General features: G+C 41.5%; 1 protein-coding gene across 1 annotated transcript; it reads left to right on the forward strand.

Annotated features, from left to right (window-relative positions):
* The first annotated feature begins 213 nt into the window (after positions 1 to 213).
* On the forward strand, positions 214 to 25,635 carry PAX1 (paired box 1). Its single transcript, XM_072999549.2, has 6 exons — positions 214 to 217; positions 1,042 to 1,695; positions 5,365 to 5,510; positions 6,645 to 6,870; positions 11,052 to 11,054; positions 15,309 to 25,635. Exons 1-6 carry the CDS (start codon positions 214 to 216, stop codon positions 15,407 to 15,409), a joined length of 1,134 nt encoding a protein of 377 aa, XP_072855650.2. The 3' UTR covers positions 15,410 to 25,635.
* Positions 25,636 to 26,981: the final 1,346 nt, after the last annotated feature.

The following is a 26,981-nucleotide window of genomic DNA, read 5'->3' on the forward strand; positions in this document are numbered from 1 at the left end:
GTCCAGTGGCCCCGGAGCTCAAGCGGTGGGTTGAGCGGCCCCTTCCCCCAGTTGGATGCGGGGCGCGCCTCCTCGGATTCAGTCCGGAGCCCCAGGACTCAAGATCGAACCGGCGCAGCAGCTCCCCAGGTCGTTTCCGGAGAGAGTCCGGGTCTTCTTTCCTCTATGCGCCCGCTTCCTAGCGGGTGCGGCGGGCGCCTTTCCTAGCTGACTATGGGTAAGAAGGAGGCGATCGGCGCGAGGGCGGCGGGCAGAAGGGAACGGAAGGCGGCTTTCGAAAGATGGTGCTCCGCTGTTTCTTGGGAGAGGGAAGCAGGAGCTCCGGAAACCAGAAACGGGCTGGGCTCTGCCAACGCTGCGGCGAGCTCCCTAGGCCGCTTCTAGCCAGGGGGGAGCCGCGACGCATCCACCCTGGCCCGGCTGACCAGCGCGGTCTTCTGCGGCATCCCTTCTGCTGTGGAAGGGGTGGGGGGTCTTTCTCCGAGCCCTTTCCTGCCCGCGGAGAGGCGAGGTCCCGCGGCGAAAAGTGGGGCCGGGCAGCGTGCGAGGGTTTCCTCCGCCTGCGGCAGGCTTAGAAACCTAAGAAGGGCTGCTCCCAGTAAGGTTGGACACCCCTCCAGGGAACCCAGCATGCGGTTTCCGGGTCGGGGACCGACACCTCTAGAAAAAGTGCTTCCCCCCCAGCGTTCGGTAGAGCTCCCTTCTGTGCTAAAGAGCCTCTGGAGCTGGAGGTTCTATTTCGTTGTCTCGGTTTTGCTGCCATGTGAGACAGCTGCTGTATCAAACCTTTCCGCTTGCCCCTCTTTGCGGTTAGCTGTCGTTTGTATCTTGTGGCAGGGAATACCAGTAATTGTACCTCAACTTCTGTAAGCCGCCCTTAGTGTTCTCATACACTGCATGGGGCTGATTTTTGACATAAACGGGCCTCGGGGTCTCTTAAGGGTTAAGGCAGGGGCTTCCACCCGTGGGCCCTGCCTCCCTTTCTCGCCCTGATCGCCTAGACCTCAGTGGGCCTCTTTCTCGCTTCCTCTCTTCCTCCAGAGCAAACCTACGGCGAAGTGAACCAGCTGGGCGGCGTGTTCGTCAACGGGAGACCCCTGCCCAACGCCATCCGCCTGCGGATCGTGGAGCTTGCTCAGCTGGGCATCCGGCCCTGCGACATCAGCCGGCAGCTGCGGGTCTCGCACGGCTGCGTGAGTAAGATCTTGGCCCGCTACAACGAGACGGGCTCCATCCTTCCCGGAGCCATCGGTGGGAGCAAACCTCGGGTCACCACCCCCAACGTGGTGAAGCACATCCGAGACTACAAGCAGGGCGACCCGGGGATCTTCGCGTGGGAAATCCGGGACCGACTGCTGGCTGACGGCGTCTGCGACAAATACAACGTGCCTTCGGTGAGCTCCATCAGCAGGATCCTGAGGAACAAGATCGGCAACCTGTCGCAGCCCGGAGGACCCTACGACGGCGGCAGCGGCGGCAGCAGCGGCTGCAAACAACCGGCCCCGCAGCCGACGCTGCCCTACAATCACATCTACCAGTACCCTTACCCCAGTGCTGTGTCTGCCACGGGCACCAAGCTAGGCAGCCACCCGGGAGGGCCCGTCTCGGCAGCCCACGTCAGTCTTCCCCGCTCTTGGCCCTCAGCTCACTCCGTCACCAACATTTTGGGCATCCGCACCTTCATGGAGCAAAGCGGTGAGTGGGCTCCTTTCAGCAGAGGGCGAGGCGGCGGGGGAGAGGAGAGGTATTATCATTATTCCTATTAGCTGTATGGACGGCTCAATGAGTTAGGTACCTGGGCTGCGGAGACAGCGGTTGGGAGTTTGATGGTGCCTCCAGGGAGGAGACCCAACCTCTGCGGCCTTAGGCAAGCTGCACAGTCCCCGAGCGCCCCCAGAAGAAGGGAATGAATGGTCAACTAATGCTGAGCAGTGCGTACCTGGAAAACTTTAAAGAGGGTCGCGGTAAGGCAAAATGGACTTGAAGGCACACAATTATTATTTAATACTATGCTATTGCTATTGCTACTGCATGGTGTTTCAGGCCGTCACAATTAAAACACAGGCCCTGCCCCCGCAGGCTTTACAATCTGGAATATGACTTAGGAGAAACAATAGAAGGAGGCATGGATGAGCAAGAAAAGTATATGAGGACAAATAGCATTCATAAGCTTCAGGGAATGTATAAAGAAAAATAGGGAGGGAAAGGCGACTTCCAAACAACCAAATTTTAAAAAAACTTCCCCGCTTGTTTTTTTAAAACTATCATTGTTTTTGTATTTTAATTTTGCATGCATAACAACGCCAAATGCAAACACATTCTTAAACCAGTGACAAAGATCACAAGGCACTCAGAGCAAGAACATACACAAGCTTCAGCCATAAAAGTTCTATTGCTACTATTTTCCCCCCTAAAATCCTGCTTATACTCTACAAAATGCTGCCCACTGTTCTTTTCAATCCCCATCCCACCGCTCAATTTAGACCTGGGCTGAATAGCTGAAAGTCTTGGAAATCAAGTGAAACTCTACCTGGCTCTTAAACTTTGCCAAACTTGGATTAGGAGAGTAAATAATAATAATAATAATAATAATAATAATAATAATAATAATAATAATAATAATAATAATAATAATAATAATAATAATAATAATAATAATAATAATAATAATAATAATAATAATAATAATAATAATAATAATAATAATAATATACAGACATATTCAGGAGTGAGCAAAGGTAGATTCTGTATGAAATGGGGGCGGGGAGGAGAGAGATCCCCTTGTTTATTTTTGTGTGGAGGGCATATGGATTCCTCGAAAAGGCCCAAATGTCAAGTGTTCTCTGTGAAAGCCTACCACGAATTTCGTGACAGAGCCTGTCATCCCTGGAGAAGAGGGGTGGGTGGGCCTGTGTTGGTGGCGAACCCTTTCATATATTACCTCATGTCTGTGCACGCGCTTACGTGTACATTTTCCAGTTAATTCTTCTAAAAATGGCTCTGAAGGTAGGTGTTCAAGAACCGCACCTGCGAGAGAGCCGCCATTTTATGTTTACATGTTCGTACTTGTAATATTAGTAGCAGTCTTGTCAAGAGAAATCTGTTTCCATCAAAGGGATTTCCGTCTTTGTCATGCACTCTAAACCTGTTTTGTGTGAAAGGGCCATACCGCGTGCAGAGCTCCCGGATCCTCTTTTTTTTGGGAATAATCAGGTGCTTTGACATGGGAGGCATCTCTCTCCGTGGCCTTCTGGACGCCGCTCCCTTGTGTGACAGAATGCACTTCTCCCTCCCCTGAAGGACTTAAGGCCCTCCACTAGCCATCTAGAAGGATGACCGCCTCTGAGGGGCAGCGATTTGCCCAAACCTCCGAGTGCGCTTCTTAGCCGAGCCCGGATTTGAACCGCAGGCTCCCACCCACCTCCGACCACTTACTTGCGCCCGCTCCCGGCCACGGCGCCTCTGTGCTGGGAACCCAGAGGCATCTTGGGAGCTGCCGCCGCCGCCGCCGCCGCCGCCGCCGCCGCCACAACCCGGAGGGCCAGAATTTGGCAGACAGAACTCCGGCTCTTGTTGGAAAGAAGGCCCCGGACATCTTGAACTTCTTATGGAAAAATGTGGAAAATATTTTCGTAGCGATGATAGATTGCTAACCGCAAACTCCGAACCCCTAACAGCACCCCTCCCTCGCTTTTCTTTTTCTTGTTTGGCGAAAAAGTGGCCCTAACAAGTTCGTATCGCGACGGTTTCGTCCAAAATCAAATATTTGGAAGGGCGTCTCCTTCTACCTCCTGAACTATTCACTCGCCTTCCGATTGAAAAGACCCCGTTCTTCCCGCCACGTCCTCCTTTCTCTTATCGCCGATAGTCTGCAATGACATTGTTATAGAAGAGCTGGAAACCCGAAAGATTCCTTGCGAGAAGGAGGCCGCTGCAAATTACAGGGAAACATATTTTTAGACTTTGGTTATCTGCTACGCTTGGCTACTTAGGAAAGCGACTTATATTTTCTTAGTTTTCATTTTTGTAGTTACTTTCTCAAGCTTCTGAAAGAGAAACCATTCCACTTCCTACCTTCAAAACCCGACTAATTCTAGACTAGAACTTCTGTTTGGCGACTCAAAAATTCGTCCTTCTAATACATATACTGATTAGTAAAATGAGGGAGCTTCCCACTCCCTTATTTCTCTCTCTCACACACAGACACACACACACACACACACACGTGTGTCCAAACTCACTCCGAAAGGCACACATATTCATTTACTTTAGAGGACCAGTGACTATATTAGTAATAATGTGCTATAAAACAAGGAGTCCCAAATGCCTTCAAAATGCATTTTCCCTGCAAGAATATTAACTGGAAGAACAGCCAGTTGGATAGTACTGAATCTTGGGACTATACATTGAACGCCCCCTCCCTTAATTGAAAATGGCGCCCCCTTGAGAAGGGCCTTCTAAACGATATGATACGGAGCCAAAAAACCTGGCCCGTGAAAATGAAACAGGCATGGAGACGGGATATGTTTCGAATGAAACCTTAGCAAAAGCTGTTTGCAATTTAAGACCCCCGCCTCTCTCTCTTTAACTCTCTCTCTCTCTCTGTGCCTGCGTGCGCAGTCGCCTTTGTTTTTCAGCCTAGAGTTTATAGAAAGGGTAGAGTCGGTCCGATGCGACCATAAAATACAGGAGGCCATAAAACATCTGCGGCCCACGAGTGTCTTCCGAAAGCTTAACTCCCCACCCGGGGAGTTTCTTGTTGAAGCGCTTCCCACCCAAACAAAGTCTGGAGCGGAGATGCTGGGAACGAGTGTTTCATAAATAAATCTGGATTGCGTTTATTGTGAGCCCCCTTTACGAGGCTGTTGCGCCGCAGCAAGGATGAAATAAAAATCAGTATCGAAGAATTACATTAGGTTTGCACTAGTACCAAAGAAAGAAAGAAAGAAAGAAAGAAAGAAAGAAAGAAAGAAAGAAAGAAAGAAAGAAAGAAAGAAAGAAAGAAAGAAAGAAAGAAAACTGGGGGAGGGGATTTGTGGAATCCCAATCAAAGACCCATTTAGGTCTCCAGTTAAGCAAATGGTTATTTTGGGTTTGTTTTCTTCTTGTGCTACAGGCTGGACAGACTGTCCGCCAACCAGACCTCATTTTCCTGCCTTCCTTGAAAGCCACGTCCGTCTGCTTTGACCGAAGGGCCCAGGGTCCCCTTGAAGTCCAGAGACAGATCCTCCCTTTTACAGGCTGGTCAAGAGGCAAGATTACCGCTGAGGAGGTGGCTTCTGGGGAGGCTTGCCTGAACCAAGCTGTAGGGAAGAGCTTGTCTCTCCGCGTTGCTAACGTTTTCCCCGATCTCTCCCATCCCAGGAGCTCTGGCAGGGACAGAAGGCTCTGCCTACCCTCCCAAACTAGAAGACTGGCCAGGTGTGAACAGGACCACCTTCCCTGCTGCTGGGCAAGGTGTCAACACGCTTGACAAATCGGCAGCGGAAGCAGACATTAAATACCCCCAGGTAACGGCAGGACAAACACTGTGGCAGAAGCAGGCAGGGCCTGCGGTGGCTGGGCTGGGCAGGTCGGGGGAGGTTTGCACTAGTAGGTTTGGGCAAGGAGAAGCTAAGAAGTGGAGGTGAAGAATATCCCGGCGGCAGTTACGATGGTCTGGTGAGGGAGTGGGGGCTGCAAGTTTCATTGCTGTGACATCTGTGTCTGGCCTTGTCCAGCTATGGAAGAACAACGAAGACAACCACGTAGTAGTTTTATCCACGTTCCATATTACCTCAATGGGCAGTGAATTGAGTTCCTGGAGGAGGGGAAAACCGCTAACGATGATGATAGAGGTCACCAGAGCCTTCGTTTTTAGATGTATACCTACCTACTCTTTAACATCCGCAAAGAGAATAGAACAGAAATTCAGCAGCTCAATGTGGCGATGGAGGAATAACAAGAAGGAAGCAGAGGGTTACTTTTTAAAAATTATTAATTACACAAACTCTTCCTTTGGTTCACGTAATTTAATTTTTTTTTACATGATAGTGATGATGAATTGATAATTTGTTTAGGGCACATTTTCCCCTTTCCCTCTTTAGCTCACAGCATGGCCATCTTGCTCCCGATTGTTGTTTGAAACTTTAATTTTGTTTCTGTTTTTTTAAGCAGCAATTTTATAACCATTTTAAAAAAGTTATCTCTGTGGTTAGTTAAATGTCCAGTATTGATTTCGGAGGACCTGCTGCACTTCTGAAAAAAAAAATCAGCATGGGTGTACAGCGGTCACGCTTAATGCAAGAGACACTTCCACCCATCCCCAGTTGTGGGTCCTCAGTGACTTCCTACTAGTTCCTCTTCCTGTGCCGCAGTTCTAAGTATCCTGCTTAGTTTCACACAATCCTCTACAGAAAGGAATCTAATAAAAACGCAGATTATAGAGGATGCCTATCATATCAATTTGAAAGCAAACCCTATTGAATGCAATGGGATTTGCCCCAAGGTACCTATGCCAAGGGCGCTGGCCTTCATTTATCTCCACGTTAATGAGTTTAGCATCTAGACCAGATTAAGCGCAGCCGCATCCAGGGGCTCTTTTATTAGGGCTTTTCCTCCTTCCCTGTTGTTTAATGTTTTTCTTCTCTTTTCCCTGTTCGCAGCCGCCTCCTGGACTCTCGGCTGTGAGTACTTTCCTGTCCCCTTGCGCCTATCCCTCCTCAAACCAGTCCGGAGTCTACGGGGGCCCTGGCGGAAGTTACCTAAGTCCGGCCCATCATCACTGGCAGACTCAAAGCAGCCCTTTGGGTCACCACCATGGGCCCAGCGTGGCTTTACACGGCGGAGAGCTGGCGCACACGGTGGCCTTCAAGCATCCCTCGCGGGAAGGTAAGGAAAAGCCTGATGGGCAGAGCCTGCTCGGACAAGAGGGAGAGGAAAAACAGTGGTGTGGGTGGGGGCGGGGAACCAAGGAGGCACGAAATATTCAGCCGTGGCTGATATTGTGCAAGTCTTCTGCAAACACATATCGTGACAGTAAATGGCACTAAAATTAGGGATCTTGTTCCAGGTAAAATTCAGCGGCACTGCATCTCCATTCTAGGAGAAATATCTCCAGGGTACAGTCCGGCAGAAAGAAAAACTCACAGAATTTTTTTAACCTATAATGCAAACAAAAATAGTTTAGGTTGGTGGACAAGAGGCTGAACCAGTACCTCTTCTGGTTTTTGCACTTGGTAGCCTCCCTCCCATTCGGTTTTTCCAAATATGATCCATCCTTTCAAACAACACGAAGCCTTGGTGTCAGGAGGATCTGTTTATCTAGCAGGGGCTCAAAAACCGTGGGGAGACACAATGGAGGTGACGAGAGAAACTCCTGGGTAGGGAGACTCCTGCTGTCCCAGAACTCAGTTTATGTGAAACCCCCCCCCCCCCAGCTCCCAGAGTATTTATTTGGAAGAAAAGCTTCACTACTTTCCAAACGCTAAGTCTTCAGTGCAGAGGGACGGCCGAGAAAAGTTCAGGTCCAAGTCACATTTTATGACATCTCTAGGAAACGTCGCTGGAATAAACTCAAACCTGGGTGACATGGAGGGACGAAGAAAAACCTCCGATTCTTCCTGTCCATTAAATGTCCTCGCTAGAGAGAGAGAGAGAGAGACTCGCCGCTGTTCAAAGCCTGCTTCAAACTGTAGTCACTGTTCAAGCAGCTGTGGGAGTTAAATCATCGGTGGTGTTTTCCGGGTGGGAAAAGAAAAACCCCTGTAGCCAAAATATTTTCTTTTCCTTTGCATTCCTCCCCCCTCCTCTCCTTCCCATGCCGGCACAGAGCTACCCCTCCGCCTTTTCTATAGCTATACCTTTTATTTTCCTTAAAATCCATTGGTGCGCTGTCCCACACTGTGTGTGGTCCCTTCTGGTGTATTAGATCGAAGTGGGCGTCATTTAGCCTGGCGAAATAATTGACAATGATTGACGACACCGAAACGGCGTGTCCCCGCGCATGTGGATCCGTGTCCCCAGACTCACAACAGTCTTCAAACGTTAGCATAAGAAATCAGGTGATAATTGTTTCAGGAAAGAAACATAACTCAGGAAAGGGTTGCGCTGGGATCCCCTGTTTTTTTTCTTTCCTAATATTTTGTAGCGCCGCATTCACGTTACTAAGAGGATAATCAGAGCCGAGCACTTGCCATTCTCGTTCCCTCACTCATCGCCTCCGTTCCGATAAATGGGACTTGAGTGGAGCGAGCCGTGAGTGCAAGCTAAATCTCACTAATTTCTGTAGGATTTACTCCCGAAGAAGTGCGTTAGTCCAAGTTTGTAAACAGAATTGCCTCATGGGGTGGATCATGGTATTTACTTAAGAAACAAAGCGGCCGTACTTTCCCACTTGCTGTGTTTGATGGACACGGTATATTAAAGTACGAATGAAAATAGGACAAAATTAACTCCTCCCCCCTCCCGCATGAAAGGCAATAGCAGGCTTTCGAAGTTCCTTTTTTTGTATTATAATTTGAACATTTTGCAAAACCAACCAAACAGAAAGTAAAGGAGAATCTGAACTATCTTTACATTCTGGAGAAAAAAAAAGTCAGTGCTTTCCTAATCAAAATACGGCTTCTGGGAAAAGCTTAGGACTGGTATTAAAACGAAGGGTGAAAATAGCATTTGGATTTTTTTTTCTTGCAGCCCATGGAACAGAAAACAAATTGGGTAGGAATATACTGTCCTTCTGCACACAGAGGCACATACACAGAGGGGCGCATGAGGAGTGGAAAGTGACAGAGATTAATTTGATATGAGAGAAATAATTTCAGTGCCATGGATAATCATTTTTCACGGAATCACTTAATCATAAATTACGATGGAGGGCATGTCAGTGTTCTGGAGTAATAAGAAGCATTACCTTATTTTAGTCAGCCTAGTTATTTCTCTCTCTCAAATAAACTCTAAAGGAGTGTGGGCTTCTTTAAACATGAATTAATTATAAAAAATACATTATATGGCTTGATTTTCAAGTCTGCTGTTACAGTGGGTCTATTTTACAGTTCCTGCTGGACTTCGCTTTTATTCCTTTACAAGCCTCCCTTCTCAACTTTTGTCAGGAATAAGTCCCTTTGTCTATTTGCTAGGAAATTAAGTCCCAGTGGGAGACTTTTCAAGTAGACATGATTAAGGTTGAACAATAAAGGTTTTTTGATAAAAAAATTACCAGTAAATATTCTTTTTTTCCCCTACACTGAAATTTTTAGTTAGAGGGCCAGTTCACATGTTGATTTGGATAGAACACCATTACAACCAGTTGTCAATGTACTCATCAGGGCGTAAATACACTGAAGAGTGATCCACAGAAATGTACACCTCCAGTTCAGATGATTTCTTTAATAATTTAATTATGTTTATGTCAGTGGGATAAATATCATTTGTTTTAATTATTTAAATAAGTATCTTCATCTTTCCACCTGAAATCAATCCATAGTTAGTGTTTCATCGTTGTTGCTATTGTTCATTCACTTAAAATTAGTAGTATGGCATTCAAACAGTCAGATTTGTTTGGAGGTTTTTATTTTCTATTTTTATTTTCTGTTCCACCCAGTTTTATAAACCAAAGAGGTGGATTCATTTTCAATAAAATATAGTTAGCTCCCCCTATTTCTCTTATTATTTCTGCCAGTCAAAGTCTAAACGTGCGAAGAATCTATTCAAAGCAAAACGTATTCCAGCCCTTCTTTAGGCCTCTTAACTTTTAGTATCAATTTGGGATCATAAACAGTTTGTAAGTAGGTTGCGACAGAAATCAGTGGGTCTGAAACTATAGCGTTTTATTGGGAATGATAAGGAGGGACAGGAGAGCTCTTGATAGCCCCAACCATCTTTTTCACAGGGTAGTTAACTTGTTTTGGAGTAGATGTGGTGGAGGAATATTTGTTTACTACTTTAAAATGTAACTAGCTGCAACAACAATCTAATTAAAGATGCAACCATCTCCTCGTAGTACTCTGGATTCTTATTTTAAGGCCGTATAATCCTTGCATGGTTTTGCTCCTGGGCTAGTTATTTCCTTTCAAAGTGTCTTGCCTTTCTGAGTGTATGAGGCTTCACAAATATTTACAGCAAAACTAACTCCCGCTATATGTTGGACTTTAACATTAGGCACAATATGACAACTGATGATGTGGGAGATGGGTGTGTGGTGGTGAAGTGTTGCAGAACAGAGCTACGTGGACTACTTGGTCTACTCTTCATTTCTTAAATTGGCCTTCCAGAAGACACTGTGCCATCGCCAGTGTCCAAATTGTCAATCCTATCAGTTTTTGTATAGAGAGGGCGGGGAAAGAATAGGCACACAAACACCCCCCTTTGCCTTTAGGCTGCAAAATTTCCTATGGGACGGGTGAGTCGCAAACTTCATTTTAAACGGAGCGCATGAGAGCTATTCAGTATGTAAGTCAAAAGTTTTACCTATCTTGTCCAGCTTCGAGGCTGTGTCCCCTCACTGGTCATGATAATGGGTAGATTTGCTAGGAAATCAATACTTCTGAGTTAAAATCTTACCTGAGCCAGTAACTAAAAAAGCAAAACAAAATGGGGGTGGAAAAGGTAAGCCCGATTGTTTATGATTCAGGACCCTTCTTCTACTCTGTGGAAATTAGGGAATAACATCACCCTTGACTAAGCTGACAGACAGAAAAACAGCAGTTGCCTAGTATAGAATACATTTCATCGAGGACAATGTAAACATGCTTACTGTTGTTCTATCATTACCAAAGTTACAACTGCCCCAAGTTGCAGATTCTGATTCAACATGAAAGAAAATACAGGTAAAAAACTCTTTTGGACCATTTGAATGAGATATTAGAATTTGAATGTGACATACTTGTAATAATCAGTGGCAAAGCCAAACATGTTTACAGTAATCTCCCTGGCAAAACAGTTTTTTGGGTTTTTTTATAACGCCTATGGTTAGAAAAATTTTGATTAGTTTCAAGCTAGAGTCCGTATCAGGATTTCATCCACAATTTCTAAACCAATAGTTGCCAAATTGCTTTTGCTTTGTCTCCCATCAGCAGGTACCCTGAATTGGTATTAACTAAGTGGCTTGTGAAGGGAGTGTTTCCACCTAACTTGTAGGCATAACAGTTTTAGGAATGTCAGTGAAATGAATAGGAGGCTGTAATAATGATGAATTAATAACAATACTGTAATTTGGAAGTAAACTAGTTACTAAAATGAATGGATCTTACACCCATGTATCTGTTTAGATATATGTGAATGAAGCTACAGGAAATGTTAAGTACAATTCATTATTCTGAGTATGAGTATTTTTTGCTGGGTAAAAATGAAGGAAATTTTACTTTTGGACCATTTGATTTAAATCTGCAGATTTCTTCAGTCAGAATGGGCTACAGACTAACTATAACCAGATCCAGAATTTTAGATGCTTAATTCTTAAAGGTCTGGGTTTGAATTTTTGGGAAGGCAACTATGTTATTGCTGATTTTGGGTTGCCACTTCTTTTTTTTTCTCAGAGGTTTCTCATCTTTAAATTCTTATTTGAAATATTGGTACATGGGAAGATAATCTTCATATTGGGAATTTGGGATGGGTAAACAAATTGCTTCAGTTAGTTACTGAATTCCCCCCCCAAAAAGTTTGCAAATTGCATACTTGAAATAGAAAGAACCTGTAAAATAATTTTCAAAAAATGATGTGGGAGAAATTGAAATTGATAGGTTTTGTGTGTGCTTCTTAATTTTGCTAACAGTAAACCATTCTTAAATGCTAAATTGCTGTTTTCATACAGGAGTCTGCTTCTTTTTGTAGTCTGTTGCCAATGCAATAGATCTGTTTGTCAACTGCACCAACATCTAGTATCCTTTGAAGTCCATTGTTCTTGCACTGAAGTTTCCAAAGGACCACATCTGCACTGTTTCAGAAACTCTTCTAGTGAGGTTCTTCCTGAGGAACCAGTTGTTCCTGAATTATTATTTTGTAAGAAAAAGGTAGAGGTGGTGGCACAAAATAAGGTTGATCATAATATACTGTATATATTAGACCAATACATTTTAAGGCTAATCAGAAAGTTATACAACATTTGCAAACTGCTGAGTCCTCTAGAACAGAGATCTCCAGAACTGTTATCAAGGTAGATAGGAAACAAAATGGAAAAGGGGCACAGAATGATATTAAAGCTGTGGAGTATGCCCTTCAAAACAGTTGTAGGGTGGAGTGTGGGAGGAAAGATCAGCTCTTCCTTGGGTCAAAATCCAGGGTTGAGTTCAGTATGTAGGAGTTACTGTCCTTCTTTGGTATCAAAGTTTTAACCTGAGTCCCGTCTAGGAAAGAACTGGGATCACAGTATAGTTATCTGAGTAATAATCTTTTATCATTTTTCTCTCCCACACACTCACCATGGTATATGCAAATAACAAATTATTCAAATAAATAAACAACTGTGCCCGAAGAAGAGTCTAATTAAGCAGACAAAACCATGAAGTTTGAAACTGTTTGAGACAGCACTGCATCTATCAAGGAGCAACAGCAACCTTTTCCCACATTCAGTCTCAAGACTGTCACTAAATGCACACTCCATGGCCCTGGCAGAATGTGGACTGACCAAATCGATGGGTTAACCCTGAAATGGTACATGGTGGTGCCCCTTCTTTGATCCCTGGGTTGTTCAAGCACCATACCTGGTTGAATGTTTTCAGATAAAGCTTTTCAGATAAAGCTTTTAGTGCAATCACTCTGTCTCACTAGTAGAATATTACTGGGGAAGAGGAAACATGTATTATTGATTACCTTAGCTCACTGGTTCTTAACCTTGGGTTACTCAGGAGTTTTGGACTGCAACTCCCAGAAGCCTTCACCACCAACTGTGCTGGCTGGGGTTTCTGGGAGTTGCAGTTCAAAAACAACCGAGTAACAAAGGTTAAGAACCACTGCCTTAGCTCTTTCATGCCTTACCACCACCTCCGTATTCTTCTTACAAAAAATTAATAATAATTTAGGACTCAAAGATGCAATAGCTGGATAGGGTATTTGACTGGTAGCACTAGTATCTATACTTCTGGAAACATCTAGCATTAGCCAACATTTTGCTGCCCCCCCTTTACTTTTCTGGTGAAGTTTGTGAAAACTTAAAATCTTGCACACAATTTTGTGACATGTACACATAAAATTTACATAACATAAAGTTTTATAACCTACACCTGTAGCTCCAAATATTTGTTTGTTTCTCTTCTGGGAATTCCTAGTGGGCAATATTAAACAAGGTGGGCAGAACAAGGACGTACAGTATGTGCCTTCTGTGGATGGAAGAGTTCAGCTCCCTGAAGGTCTACACTCAATGGTGGGGGGGGCATTTGCTTTCTTTTTCCACATCAGGTTCACCCTCTTCAGCCAGATCCTCCAAGCCATTGTGCAACATTTTCAAGGGACTAAAGAGGCTGCTGAGAGACAGGAATGTTCACTTCCACCAGCCCAGATCCAAGTGCCTAAGTATGGCTCAAACTTGATATAGTACAGTATACATGAAGTTTTACACAACAGCTTTACAGATTATGCAACAGTAAACCTTCACTTATCACTGGTATTGGGGATGAAAATTATTTAAGAATTTTTCTCCTCTCTGTACAGTAAGATTTTTCTTTTCAGTGTCAGAAAAAAAATTATCCCATTGTGAGACCATTTTGTACCTGCCTTATCAGAACTTGGGTTAAGGATGTTGTCTTCTATGAATTAGTAAATATAGTAGTACTGAGTGGCTGTTTGTGGTTTTTTTAATTTGTTAGCCCCTCTGTGATTGCTATGTGCATGTGTACCTACAGATATGACACAAATTTTGCACTGCTGCATTTTGCACAAAATGAAGGAAACAGGCAGGGAAGGTCTTGTCCTAATTTCTTACGGAGATTGGAGACTTCTCAACAGGCTGACCCTCCAAAGCAAGAGTGGCCTGTTTGCAGAAATTAGCAAGATTCCTTTCTGGAATACATTTACTTTGTATGCAAAACATATTACTGTACATACAGGAAGCCAGACTTGATTCAGATCAAGCCTAGATCAAATCAAACCTGGACTATCACTGGAGGCAAACAATGTTGAAACTGAGGCTGTCCTACTTTGGACACATCATGAGAAAGCAAGATTCTCTTGAAAAAGACAATAATGCTGGGAATGGTTGAAGACAGCAGGAAAAGAGGAAGACCAAATATGAGAAGGATTGGCTCCCTAAAGGAACTATAGGCTTGAATTTACAAGAGCTGGTCAGGGCAGTTGAGGACAGGACATTTTGAAGATTGCTCATTCACAAGGTCGCCATAAGGTGGAGGCAACTTGATAGCATATAGCAAAAGCACATTTACTGTACCACAGTGCAACAGCTAAATGTGTCTTATTACTAACATTTCTATATAATTTATAAGTATGCATTCTTGTTGTGTTGCATTTAAACACTGCATTTTAAATTGCTATGTAAACACTTTGTCATGTATAATTTAAATTGACACAAAATACTTGTACACAGGTTTCGTACAACTATTAATTCCCTGCACTGCCAGTTAAGACAAGTTGCACTTATTTCATTTTTTTCTTTCGTTAATAGATATTATGTTGGGAGGGGGAAAAAAGAAAGCAAAAAGTGGTGCAAAAATTTGCTAATTTTTTCCGACCTCCTCAAAAACGTCGCGAACAAGGCAGGGACGAGTGCGCCATAAAGCCTATTCTACAATCACCACTTCTAGCTCCCATAAGCTTTAAAAATGGTTGCAAATGTAATTAAATCCCATTCAAGTCAGTGGAGGGAACAATTCAGTCCTCCCTTTAATAGAATTCAAGGCTTTCTTAGTGAGGCACTAAACCTGCCACTGTGAACAGGCGGTGTTGTAATAATGATGAAAAAAAAGAAACTAATGAGGACGGAGAAAACCTATCTCCACGAGAAAGACAACAGGAAAAAAAAAGAGGCGAATTTAAGACTCTTCTGACATTTAATCTGTCGTGTGTAAAACACAATCCCACGAGGAGCAGCAGAACCGGCACAGACACCGGTTGACTACCTCTTGTGTGTGACTCGCAGGCCGAAAGGAAGGGGCGCCCTGCCTTCGTGCTTTCAGGGTGAGGCGCCCCCTCTGCTTGGCCACCACTTGCAACTCGGCTTCAGCTAAGCCTGGGATTTTGCTTGCTTTTAATTATGAAACCTGGCTTGGAACCATAGTTCGCTTTGGCCGCGTTCAGGATCTCTCACTTTTCTGGCGGCCAAACGTGCTTCGCTTTGCTCCTCTAACCCTCTCTCTCTCTCTCTCTCTCTCTCACCTTTGCAGCCGGCGACCGAAAACCAGCGACCAGCTCTGGAGGCAAAGCGGCGGCAGAGGCTCTCGCCGGCATCCATGGCCTCCCTCCTGTTCCAGCCTCCTCATCGTAGAAGGAGAAAAGGCGGGAAACGACGTCTGAGGCGAAGGGAGGTTTCGGAGGCGGGGAAGGGGTCGGAGAGGAGCTTCTTCCTTCACATTGCGGTCAAAGTGTGAGGAGAGCAGCTGCAGGCCCGCGAAGCCCTGCAAAGGGCTGCAGGGCCCGTTCTGCATTTTCTCGTGGCACGTCGCCAAACGGACATGGAGGAGTGGGAATGGCGGGCTGGCCTTTGACTGACTAGTAGACCAGGCATCCCGTGAGGGGGCGAGGGTAGCAGGCCGCAGAGAGAGAGAGAGAGAGAGACATAAAACCCAGCAAATATTTGTCTTTTTGCGGTTGGAGGCACTGAGGAAAGACATACCTTTGGATTTATACAGCTGAAGAAGACCCCCGATTTGTGGCGAGGCAAGGAAGCTAAATGATACCCACTCTCCCAGTCCCGGACGGTTGTTGTTTTAAGCACGTATTGGAAATTTTATGAGGTTTGTGTGTGTGTGTGTGTGTGTGTGTGTGCCCCAAATCTGTTTTATATTTGGGTTTTGCCCTGTCGCTGCAACCATGACTTCACCTCGCAGCAGGATGCACTTTTTCTTCGAGCTGGGTGGAACTCAAATTGCCACTGAAAATAAATATTTTTCTCTTTTGGAACCAAGCCCAATTTTCAACATGCAAACAACTGTTTTCATTCAAGAGAATAATTCTCCCTGAATAAAAGCAAATGAAAATTATGCCCCTGTCCTCCCACATGTCTTATTACAAATTTCCTTACTAAGATATATTTTTATCTAGTAATAAACACTGGGAGAATGAACCGAGGTCTGTAGGGTAAGGGAACAGTACAGTTTTAGAACAGGGACCCTGAAGAATCAGCCTATGAGCCTAATGGCATTTTATTCAGTCAAGCAAAAAGCGAAAGAGGAGAGGAAAAGTGTGAGGCATTACATCTTCCTTTCACTTACCTGTGAAGATTCTCAGTCATCCAGATGAGGTTCTCTGGAAGTTGAGTCATGGCAACTGGCTTTATTAGGTCGAAGCGTTTTGCTACTCATCCAAGCAGCTTCTTCCCTTGGAAGTAGCAAAATGTTTCAACCTAATAAGAAACAAGGACAGTTGCCATGACTCAACTTCCAGACTTCCTTTCACTTGTTTCTCAGTCTGATGAAGTTCATAAGGCCACAATTCAATATACTACTACTACAACCCCCAGTTTCACTAGTGTAGGCATGTCATTAATCCCTAATGTGAAAGGCCAAGGCAGTGACAATCTTTTCTGATTTTATATTTTTATAACAAATCAATAAAATACTGATAACACTGTTTGCATCTTCACTGTTGTTTTCTGGTATTCTACCTACTTTAGAGTATGTTTGCGTGTGCATGCATGAATTTCATGATTATTGACCTCTTTACAGCCCAAATGTAACCAATTTTCCCCTGCAGCATAAGTTTCACCAATTAAAATTCTGAGTATGGTGAAATTTTATCTAAACTCTTTATATATTTGTCATCTCTTGGTTTATTTTGGCAATTGCCAAATATGAAATCTCAGAACTGTCATTTAGTACTAGGGCAACAAAAAGAAAGCATTGCTCAGATATTGAATGTATCTGCATGCTAACACTCATATATACAATATTACTATCAAATTGTATATACGATTGTATATAACAGTCACATATATACAATAGAATATCAGCTATCAAAACTTGTTAATACATACTACAATGTTTCTCGGGGCCATTATGAATTGTCTGGATGAGACTTTTCATTTAAAATGAATGGGTTTCTATGTTCAGCAGGACCACTCTTTGTTACCTGTGAATGCCTATGACTCCTGTTTAATTTTCCAGCCACCTATGCCTTGCTTTCTTTTTGGATTCTCCTTTCCATCTCTCCTTTTTTTTTCAAAAAAAAAAGAATCCTCTCCCACATTCCAACAGATACCTAGCATTCTGTGGCCACTCAGCATACTTAGTTCTCAGTGGGTGGTTTGGGATGGCATTTCTCTCTCTCTCTCTCTCTCTTGCAAATTTTTCATTACTTTTGCAAACCTTGGGATTCCACTTTAGGCAATTATCTCCACCTTGTTTCTTAGTAGCCTTGTTTTGACTACATGACTGACACTGCAGCACCAGCGTTCACTATGTGCATAATAACAAAACATGAACAATTTATTTTCTTAGAGATAAAATGGAGAGTATATGTGTCCCCACTTTAGGTTGACAGTACAGTATTAATTTTAGTATTGCAGCTTCATCATGAGACCAGTCCTGTCAGCAGTACTTGAACTTTCGAGATAGCCAGCTTTTGGACAGAAGCAGCCTCTAATCATTAGGACCTAATTCAATAGCTAAGGGAAATGATGTATTTAACTTCCCATCTACTTGGAGTTTCCCTGGATGATAAAGTGTCTAAAACAAGATGGTATAGACAGGAAAACAAACAACTGGTGATGTTAAAGTATTGCTCAATAGAGAGAAAGAAAATAAACTCTAACAACCTTCCTCCCATTAGAGGCTTGCCTGATGTTTAGCATGTGAATACATTCAGCCACAGAGAGCCTATATATAACAATAATTCTAAGCCTATATACATACATACACATACACAGAGAGAGGGGGGGGCTTAGAATTAATTATAAGCAAGTTTCCCAAGGATTCCCTTATCTAAGCAGACCAGCAAAAATAATCACTCAAAGAAACAATATTTAGTTACAAAATTATGTGATCAAAATTTTAACATGAAGACATGGGATTGCTGGGGTGAAAAAGGTTAATAATTTAGTCTGTTAAAATGGTAGAAAATAGATTTTTCTTTCTTTCTCAAACTCATGGCTCAACATAACATTGAGAGAGCTCAACGTAACATCACCCACACAAGATGAAGGGCAAGCAACAAGAATCAACAGAAAAACAAATGCCTTAGATTGAAGAAGGTTAAGCACCTAGTGGTGGGGAGGAAATAGACCTGTTGATTGGTTGCTTGAGAAAAAGCGAATAAATAAGTTTTCCTAAAGAGGTTTTCTCTTCTAAAGGGGATCATGTGACCAACTGTGATTGTAATTAGTCCATGCATTGTTATAGGTTGCTACATATTTCAACATATAGTATGTATGATATCCTTGAGTTTTATAGATAATTTTAAAATTAATGAAAATGTTATAGCAAAACCTGATGCAAAGAAGAAATGGAAGCACTGGGGAAAGAGTACCAGTAAGAATACAAACAATGGACAAACCTCTGGGATGGGAAGAAAGCAACAAATTCTTTCTGAACCTGGCATATCTATGACCTAGACTACATCCCACATCTCTGAAACTATTCCTATTATCTGGCTGGTAATTCAGTGATAGATAATTACCAGGGATGTGATTTTCAACTATCATGTTGTATCAAAAGTGCACGAAGACAATGTGGTGAAGAAAATACTTCAGAAAACAGTGAAGACATAAAATATTCACAATGCAGAATATATTTGTCAGGTGAAACAAGCATTTCTCTTACTCCAAATAGATTTTCCCATGGCCAGTATGATGCTAATGTGTGCCATATGTACTTTCAGGGAATTTTTAGTAGATAGATAGATTAGTTAAAGCAGAAGTACTTTTATCAAAGTCACATTAATTTTAACATTTAGTTGTATTTCTTTTCTTTTTTGTGTGATAATTAAAGAACTGATTCAATAGTTTGTGGTGTGCAATATGTCTGGTTACAATGTGACAGAGGCAAATCTAATGCACAGTAATTTCAGAAATTGTAGCAGAATTGCACAGACTATGACAGCCATGAGTGTATAATTTCATTTGACAGCACTAGTGGGCTCTTTACAATGAGGTCTGGTCAGATAGCAGCACTTTGCTTGCATGCCCTCCTAAAGTCTCTGTTGAAGATGCCAAAGATTATCACAGCGTTGGGGATTACCAAGTAGACATACCTTTCCCAAACCATCTTTACTATTATGCTAAGATTAGCAAGAGATTGGACTCCTTAGCTAGCTAAAGTCAGCAAATTTGACCTTAAAACAATTGAGCTATTTCTGCTGTCCATTGAGGAAGAGCTTCTTAAAGTAATGCTAGCCACTGCTTGGAAATCCAAGCATGATGATGTCCCATATAATAAAAGGGTCCCCCCTCTTTTTAAATTTTATTGTTATTTATTATATTTTACGTATAAAATACTGTAATAGAATAATAAAATAACATTATTATTTTATTATTTTATGACTATTATTGTATTATTTTATGAATTTTATGTTTGTTTATATGCATTTACATTAGAGTTCAAATATTATTTTTAATACTGATCTAGTCTATGCTCTTGTGTACAACCTGACCAGTTACAATAAAGTATGTATGCATATTTTATATATGTGTTTTGCCTAGTTTTTTAACGGCTTTAGAAACTGTACAGAAGAATAATATTTATGCATTTCTAAATAATTAAACATGAAAGAGCAAGAGTCACAAAAAGGCTTTTAATGGTTATTTTTAACCAACACTGAATGCAAAAGCTATTTCACACTGATGGACCCATTTTCAGGCCACAAAAATGTAGCAAAAATCTCTCTTTGGTGATAAATTTTACATGTTTTCAAGGATGGAGACTTATAAGAGCAAAAGGTAGCAGCATTTGCATGCTGTCGCATCCTGCATCCATTTTGATATCATTTGGTTTTGCCACAAGCTAGATCATGTTTTAACTTAATGGTCATGATGTTTTATTTAAAGCCTCTCATTTTGTGTATATGGCACACCACTTTCCCCATAGAAAGGTCTCAATGTTCTGAGGTAGAATCATTCAAAGTGAGGCATTATGGGAAACATGGGTCTATTGGCTAGCTGAAATGAGAGTCACCACTACTCTTATTTACAGTGGCAGCCAGATGATACTTTTACAAAGGGTGGTAATGAGGATGGGCTGTCGCCGCCTTTCCAGTTAATTCACTATCTCTGAAAATCTGCAGAATTACTCTCCTTTTCTCACCATCCAAATGATCAAATCCATTCCCCATTTTCCCTCATATGAAAGAGCTCCTGAGAGAACTTTGGCTTACTTCAGTTTGGACCACCAAATTATGTCAATAGTAGTGGCCCTTTGTGACATTAGCAAGACACTTAATTGAAAAGTTTTTACAGTCTAAGAAGGTGGTTGCATTACAAAAAAACTCACACCCATTTAATTCAGGTTTAGGCTTGACTTAGACTAAGCAGTACCCTGTTTTCCTGATAATAAGACCTAGCATGATTTTTCAAGATGCTCATAATATAAGCCCTATCCCAAAAATAAGCCCTAGTTAAGAGAAACCCTGCCCTCCACCATTGTACAGCATTGTGCAGCAACCAGGAGAAGATGACATAATTGTATTTGAATAAATGTAGATTGTTTTATGTGAGCAAAGTAAAACATCCCCTGAAAATAAGCCCTAATGCGTTTATTGGAGGAAAAATTAACATAAAACCCTGTCTTATTTTCGGGAAAATACAGTACATTACAAGTAGACTATCATTAAAACTGGAAATTTATGTGTATTAAAATGCATAATTCAGGCAGACTCTTTTGATGGAAAAATCATATATATCTATATCTATATATCCATATATCTGTATCTATACATAAATCTAAGCATCAGATTTATGATTTAGGAAAAGTAAACAATTATGGTTGAACAGTAGGGTGCTGATAGATGCGCAGGTGAATAATTAGTGCAATACAAGCCCAAAAGATATGGCAACAGTGGGGGGAGGCCGGATGGTCCTGGACTTATTGAATGTTGAGATGTTACATCATTGCTTTCCATAGCTTTCTTTCTTAGAGCATCCTTGATTCTTATTATGTATTTCACATTCTGTTGTTCAACAGTGTTTCACCACACATTTCAGTTTTGAGTGAGTACTTCCCAGCTAACATGGTTTATGTTAAAATCTTTCAAAGTTGCCTTCAGTGTGTCCTTGAATCACTTATTTCATTTACCTTGCAGCTGAGCACCTGCAAGTTCTCCAGGGAATATTTACTTCAGAAGACAATAATCTGGCATGATGACATGGCCAGCCCATTGTAGATGTTGAATAATTACAGTTTAAAACGAGAGACTATTAATTCTTCTTTTCCTGGCTCAGTATATACAACTTAAGATACTTCTTGCACCTCCAAACTAAATGCTGACAAATTTGCTAATTTGCACATTTAAAGAAAGAGGTTTGGATAAATCTATGAAGGATTCATTTTGTTTATGGGTGCTGATACATTTTATCATTTGGTGTCTAATTCAATCAATTTTGAGGTATAATGCCGTAGTTTGGAACCTCACATTGCAATGTGGTAAGAGCTAGAGAAATTTAGTGCATTCAGGAAATACTGAGAACCTTTAGCAAAATGACTCAGTGCACCTCCAGCACATGACATGGGTATTCCTCTTAAAGAGACTACTTAGGTTCTGAAAGTAAAGAATAAAAGCCACTTCTGAAGCTATCCTTGCCATGTTACAAATAGTGAAATGGCTCAAGTCTGGACCAGCTGATAGCCTTCTATAAGAGACTCTATTTTGTTCTTTTTTTCCCCTCCTTAAATTGACATTCTAAAAGTTTATAGAAAGTGTAAGCACTATATACAAGTTCCTAAGACAGCCACAGGAAAGGGAGGGAGTGACTTTAAGGGGGCAACGGGCATGACACTCTTAGATTCCTTCTTAAAAGAGAGATACAGAGAGCTTGCTCTTCCTTCTTAATACCTAAAGCCTGATCTCAGCTTGTTCAGTTTCTTAGCCCTTTCTTTTTCCATGCATCAGAACAGAGATGTATTCAAAGAAGCAAGAAAGAAAAGGAAAAGAAAACAGTTTATTTCTGCTGAAATAGAAAGGTGGGAGAAACCCTCCAGTCCTGCCTCTACACTTTCTGTTTTTTCCCTTCCCACTCTTTCGTCTTCCTTCTCTGAACCTAAAATAAGTGCTGCTGCATAAACCCTTTTGGTGTGATGGTGCATGCAGGGCATGATATGACTGAGGAAATGAATTTCTAAATAATAAACTTTAATGATTTAGTAAATGATTTCAAAGAATGAAAGGGAAGGAATGTTCATTTCTAAGATAATCGAGAAGGAAATTATGCTAGTTATCTTAGAAATGAACATTATATATTTATATATTTAATTTCACAAATGGCAAGTTTAAAATGAGGGATCCTTGGGAGAATTTGAACTCTTTGCACTGCTTCGAGATCACCCTAGGAAAGCGTGTGCCCTGATTTACACATTTGTCCAAATACAATGCACATCCCTAATATAATCTAAAGTCCAGTACTCTAAGAGACATCTAAGCATCCTAAGAAAACATTAAAAACACACAGAGATGATAGTTTGAAAACAACAACAATGATTAACAGTTGGCAAAGCAGTCTGCCAAAACCTGCTCCCAGTCTCATGAAAAATATCTGGGAATAATAAACTGAGCCAGCTCATACTTTTCTTGTACAGTGAGGACAAGTAAGTACTAGGCTGCAAACGAGACCACTCAAATGCAAGAGCAAGATGCATTTCTGACTCCAGGGGGCCCTGCCATTGTCACTGCCGAAGGAGGAAAATTTCAGTTCCTTTTTCATTTGTGGGCTTCCTCTTACTTGGTACAGATGGTGGATTTCTTTCTTTCCTCTCGACTGGGCTTCAAAAGGCTAGGAAAAAGGAGAGAGAATGTAGAGGAGCTGAAAGTATAATCATCTGAAAGATAAAAGTTTAAATTCACCTGCATCCAGACAATTGGACTATATTTTAATTGATTAGTTCATCTTCCTAACCTTTTGTAAAATGCAACTTAATTCCTAATCTGATGCTTTGTTGGACCATCCCACAATAGCTTACAGTTCACTGTCAAGCTAGGCATTAAATTATATTTTTCTTTCTCTTCCCTCAGCAAAATGGTGAGATCAACAAATAGCATGTGGAGGCAATTCCACACTTCAAGTTCTTCTAAGAAAAAAATAGTGACTTTCAAACAGTTTCAAATGAAATACACATTTCCAAATGCTACTTGAATGACAAAATATATTCTTATATGTAAGAAGTGCCCTACAGACATTAAAACTCTTTTCTGGCTTCAAGTAGGGAGACAATAACGATGAGAACACAAATAGCTTGTCTCATTCCAGAAGTTCTTTTTCTGCTCCTTCTGTATCACCTGGTTCACCACAAAATGTTTCCCCATAATTAACGGCATCTTCAAGTAATAAACATTTTAAACAACTGTATCCAATAATATAGTCAGTAGCTTCATTTGTAGATAAGACCATATCGGATGATCAAGAAAAATTGACTGGGCTCTGGCAAGAGCATTTTTTCCAACCTGGAATCCTACTGTCATTGATAATGCACACTAGCAGGAATCTTTTAAACATTTAAGGCTATCATACTGTTTGCAAGCTTCCCTTAGAGTGAGATATGGATGTGTAACAGAGTCTATGTGAGGAAAAATCAATAAAGCAGTAGCTGAAATCCTGTTGCTTAGTGTTGTAATTCATACTAGAGTAGACCCAATGAGTCAGTGGAGATTTGGTGAGTCATTTCCTCCATAAGTTCCACCAATTCTGTGGGCCTACTCATTACAACTCACTATGCTAAGCAATAGGATTTCAGTCATTGTGGCTTCCAGTACTTCCACATGGCAGTACAAATGTGAGGAGAGAAGGAATCATGAACTTTGTGATAACATATTAACCTGCTTTCAAAATGGATGTATCGAAACAGGAGATAATATATATATTACACAGTATGCCAGCTGTAAAATCTGTGAAGTCTTACAGAAAATTGGGAGTGGACCAGGAATGCAGTCTGGGACTCTGCCAAATACACGCCTTGTGTAACATGATGGTAACTCCTTTGCACAACACAGCCTCTGATTCTTCATTTAGTTCAGATTTGTCCATCTACTGCAACATGTGAAAGAAACTGGTCAATGTTTGCAAATACATCAAATCAAGAAATAAACTGACATCTGAAAGCTTAGAGAAGCTTGTTTCAATCCAGGCTAAATCTTCTTTTGTACACATGGGGGGGGGGGGAGACATAAATTGCATGCACATAAGTGCTGCACTGAAAATGTGCAAAGAAGTGTTTGGAAATAGAGGTGGTTTTGTACCAACTGAAATGGTAGAGCAGTGGTCCCAAACCTTGGGTAACCAAGGTGTTCTTGAACTGCAATTTCCAGAAGACTTCACCATCGGTTGTGCTGGCTGGGGGTTCTGGGAGTTGCGGTCCAAGGACACATGTGATAGAGTATCTATAAAAACTAAAGCAGAAATAAACTGAACTGAGTGCCATTTTGAACTGCTGTATGGCTTGGTGTTGTGTGCTATGACAGGAGTTGCTATGGATCCAGTCTGGTTTCTTGGAGAGCATCATTTTGTCAAAGGAATGATTAAACAAGATTATTGTTCCATGTTGATTCATGCTTCCTGTATTGCACGGTCAAAGATCATACTCGTTGTATGATGCATACATCCATGGTTGCTTTAGAACCAATATCACTCAGAGATATTGGCCTGCCTCACTTGCCATTCTTCTCTGCTGATACAGGCACTCTGTTCTCCATTTCTTACGCTCCCTTTACACATTGTTCCTGCCTACTGGCTGTCTCCCCTGACACATAAATCAATATGAACTACAGTTTTTGAGACATCAATTTACCAAATGTATTCGTTGTTCATGTATTTCATATTTCTGTTACCTATAGCTGTTGATTCAATGTTCTTTCTACAACCAATGTAGTGCAAAAATTGTTTATCATTGTATCAGGGTAGCTCAAAACCTCTACATGTTATGAACCTGAATAATCATTTCACTTAAAGCTATAGTTTTCAGAGAAATAGATTTACCAAAAGATTTTTGGTGTACATGTATTTCATACCTTCACTGTATATATCTGTTGATGTAATGCTCCTTTAAAAAGAAAGATGGAGGTCTGAAGTGGTTTAGTAGTATTAATATAGTGAGAACTTGCTTACATTAAGTACCAGAACAATATTTCACTTAAAAACAAATTGATCTAGCACTAGAATTGATGTAACTCTTTTTAAAAAGGGAAAGAAAAGTTCTTATTTCTGTAGCAATGCAGATCGGAAGGAGGAAAGACCACAAAAGTGTTTGCCTGATACCATACCTCCCTGTATACACACTGATCTATGTTCTCAAGACAGTGTCTTAAAAGGACTGAAAAATCATTCACACAATATAATTTCAAGCTAAAAACAAAACAAAAGGAAGAAGAAATACAGATATAAATGGACAGACAGGCAGACAGATGAATGGGCACAGGAGACAGCAGAGAGGGGGGAGTGATGGAGTAGGGAAGAGAGAGAGAGAGAGAGAGAGAGAGAGAGAGAGAGACTGGAGTGACAAGGGCCAAAGCAAATGTACCTGATACTCACTGATATATCACAGATTTACTCAGGATTAATAAAAACATTATCTGGTTTTCTGAGAAAATATTGAAATGATTAGTGAGGAACATGGGACAAAGAGCAGGACAAATGCTGGCTTGTCACACCCTGATTAAATTTATTGTATATTTATCGAACATTTGTTCAACCCTCCCACCAACTTTTTTTATGGGGACAAGTGCTGGAGGAGAAAATTAGATGAGACATAATTTTCTTTGTTTATTTTTCCTAAAATGCATGGTATCCATTGTTTTTTGCCTGCTTTTCATAAACTGGCAAAATCACAGAGGTTCCTTATAGTTTGGGAGAACAAAAACTGTCTGCAATTATTGTCCGAATAAACTGTACTTCTAATGTGTCAAACATGATAATTTTATGCCAAACCAAGTTGCATGTAATACATTTTATGTTCCTAAAGTAACAACATGACTTTCAGTCTGTAAAGAGTGCTACTACTAGTACTGATTTTTTCCAGTTTTTCCAAACATTTCTATGTTATTTACATTTACATACACAAAGAAAAAGAGAAAGAAAATATGTCCTTCCCCACTTAAGGATGTTAGTAGAAGCACAGTTCCTAGGATGTGACCAGTCAAAGAATACTGTGCAGATATTCTAACTTGCCCTCTACAGCAGAATTTCTGTATTTAAAAAAAAAAAGGAGGAAGAGGCAGAGGAAGCATAAATTAAAGACAGCGATATTAGGCCTCTCCCATGAAATTCTGTTGATAAGACAGGGTGATTGCACAGTAAGAACTTTGTTGGAAAGGAGTAAAAATGATTCAATCATTTTTGTTGTAGAATTGTAACAGAATTAGCAGTCCACTAAAAAAAGTTGATTGGAAAAAGGCATGGACATTGGAGCCACAGGTTATTAATTTTATTTATCATTCATGATACAGCAGTGGTAATTTGCAGACCTGGTACAGTGTGAAAGGAGGAGTCTTAGCCAAAGAAAAATCTAGGTGATTCGATTAGGCAAACACGAAGCCTGGTTTCTCTTGCTTTCTGGCCAGTCAGAGAGAATGTATAGGAGAGGAAGAAGAGGGCAGATCCTTATCTTTATCACCTTTCCCAGGAAGTGTCATGCAATTTGATACTTCAGCATGCTTATTTAGGCAGTTCAGGCTGGGTTTTTTCTTCCGTGTTTCTTTAATGAATTCTC

This window comes from Pogona vitticeps, chromosome 4 (assembly GCF_051106095.1).
Source record: "Pogona vitticeps strain Pit_001003342236 chromosome 4, PviZW2.1, whole genome shotgun sequence".
Lineage (NCBI taxonomy): Eukaryota > Metazoa > Chordata > Lepidosauria > Squamata > Agamidae > Pogona > Pogona vitticeps.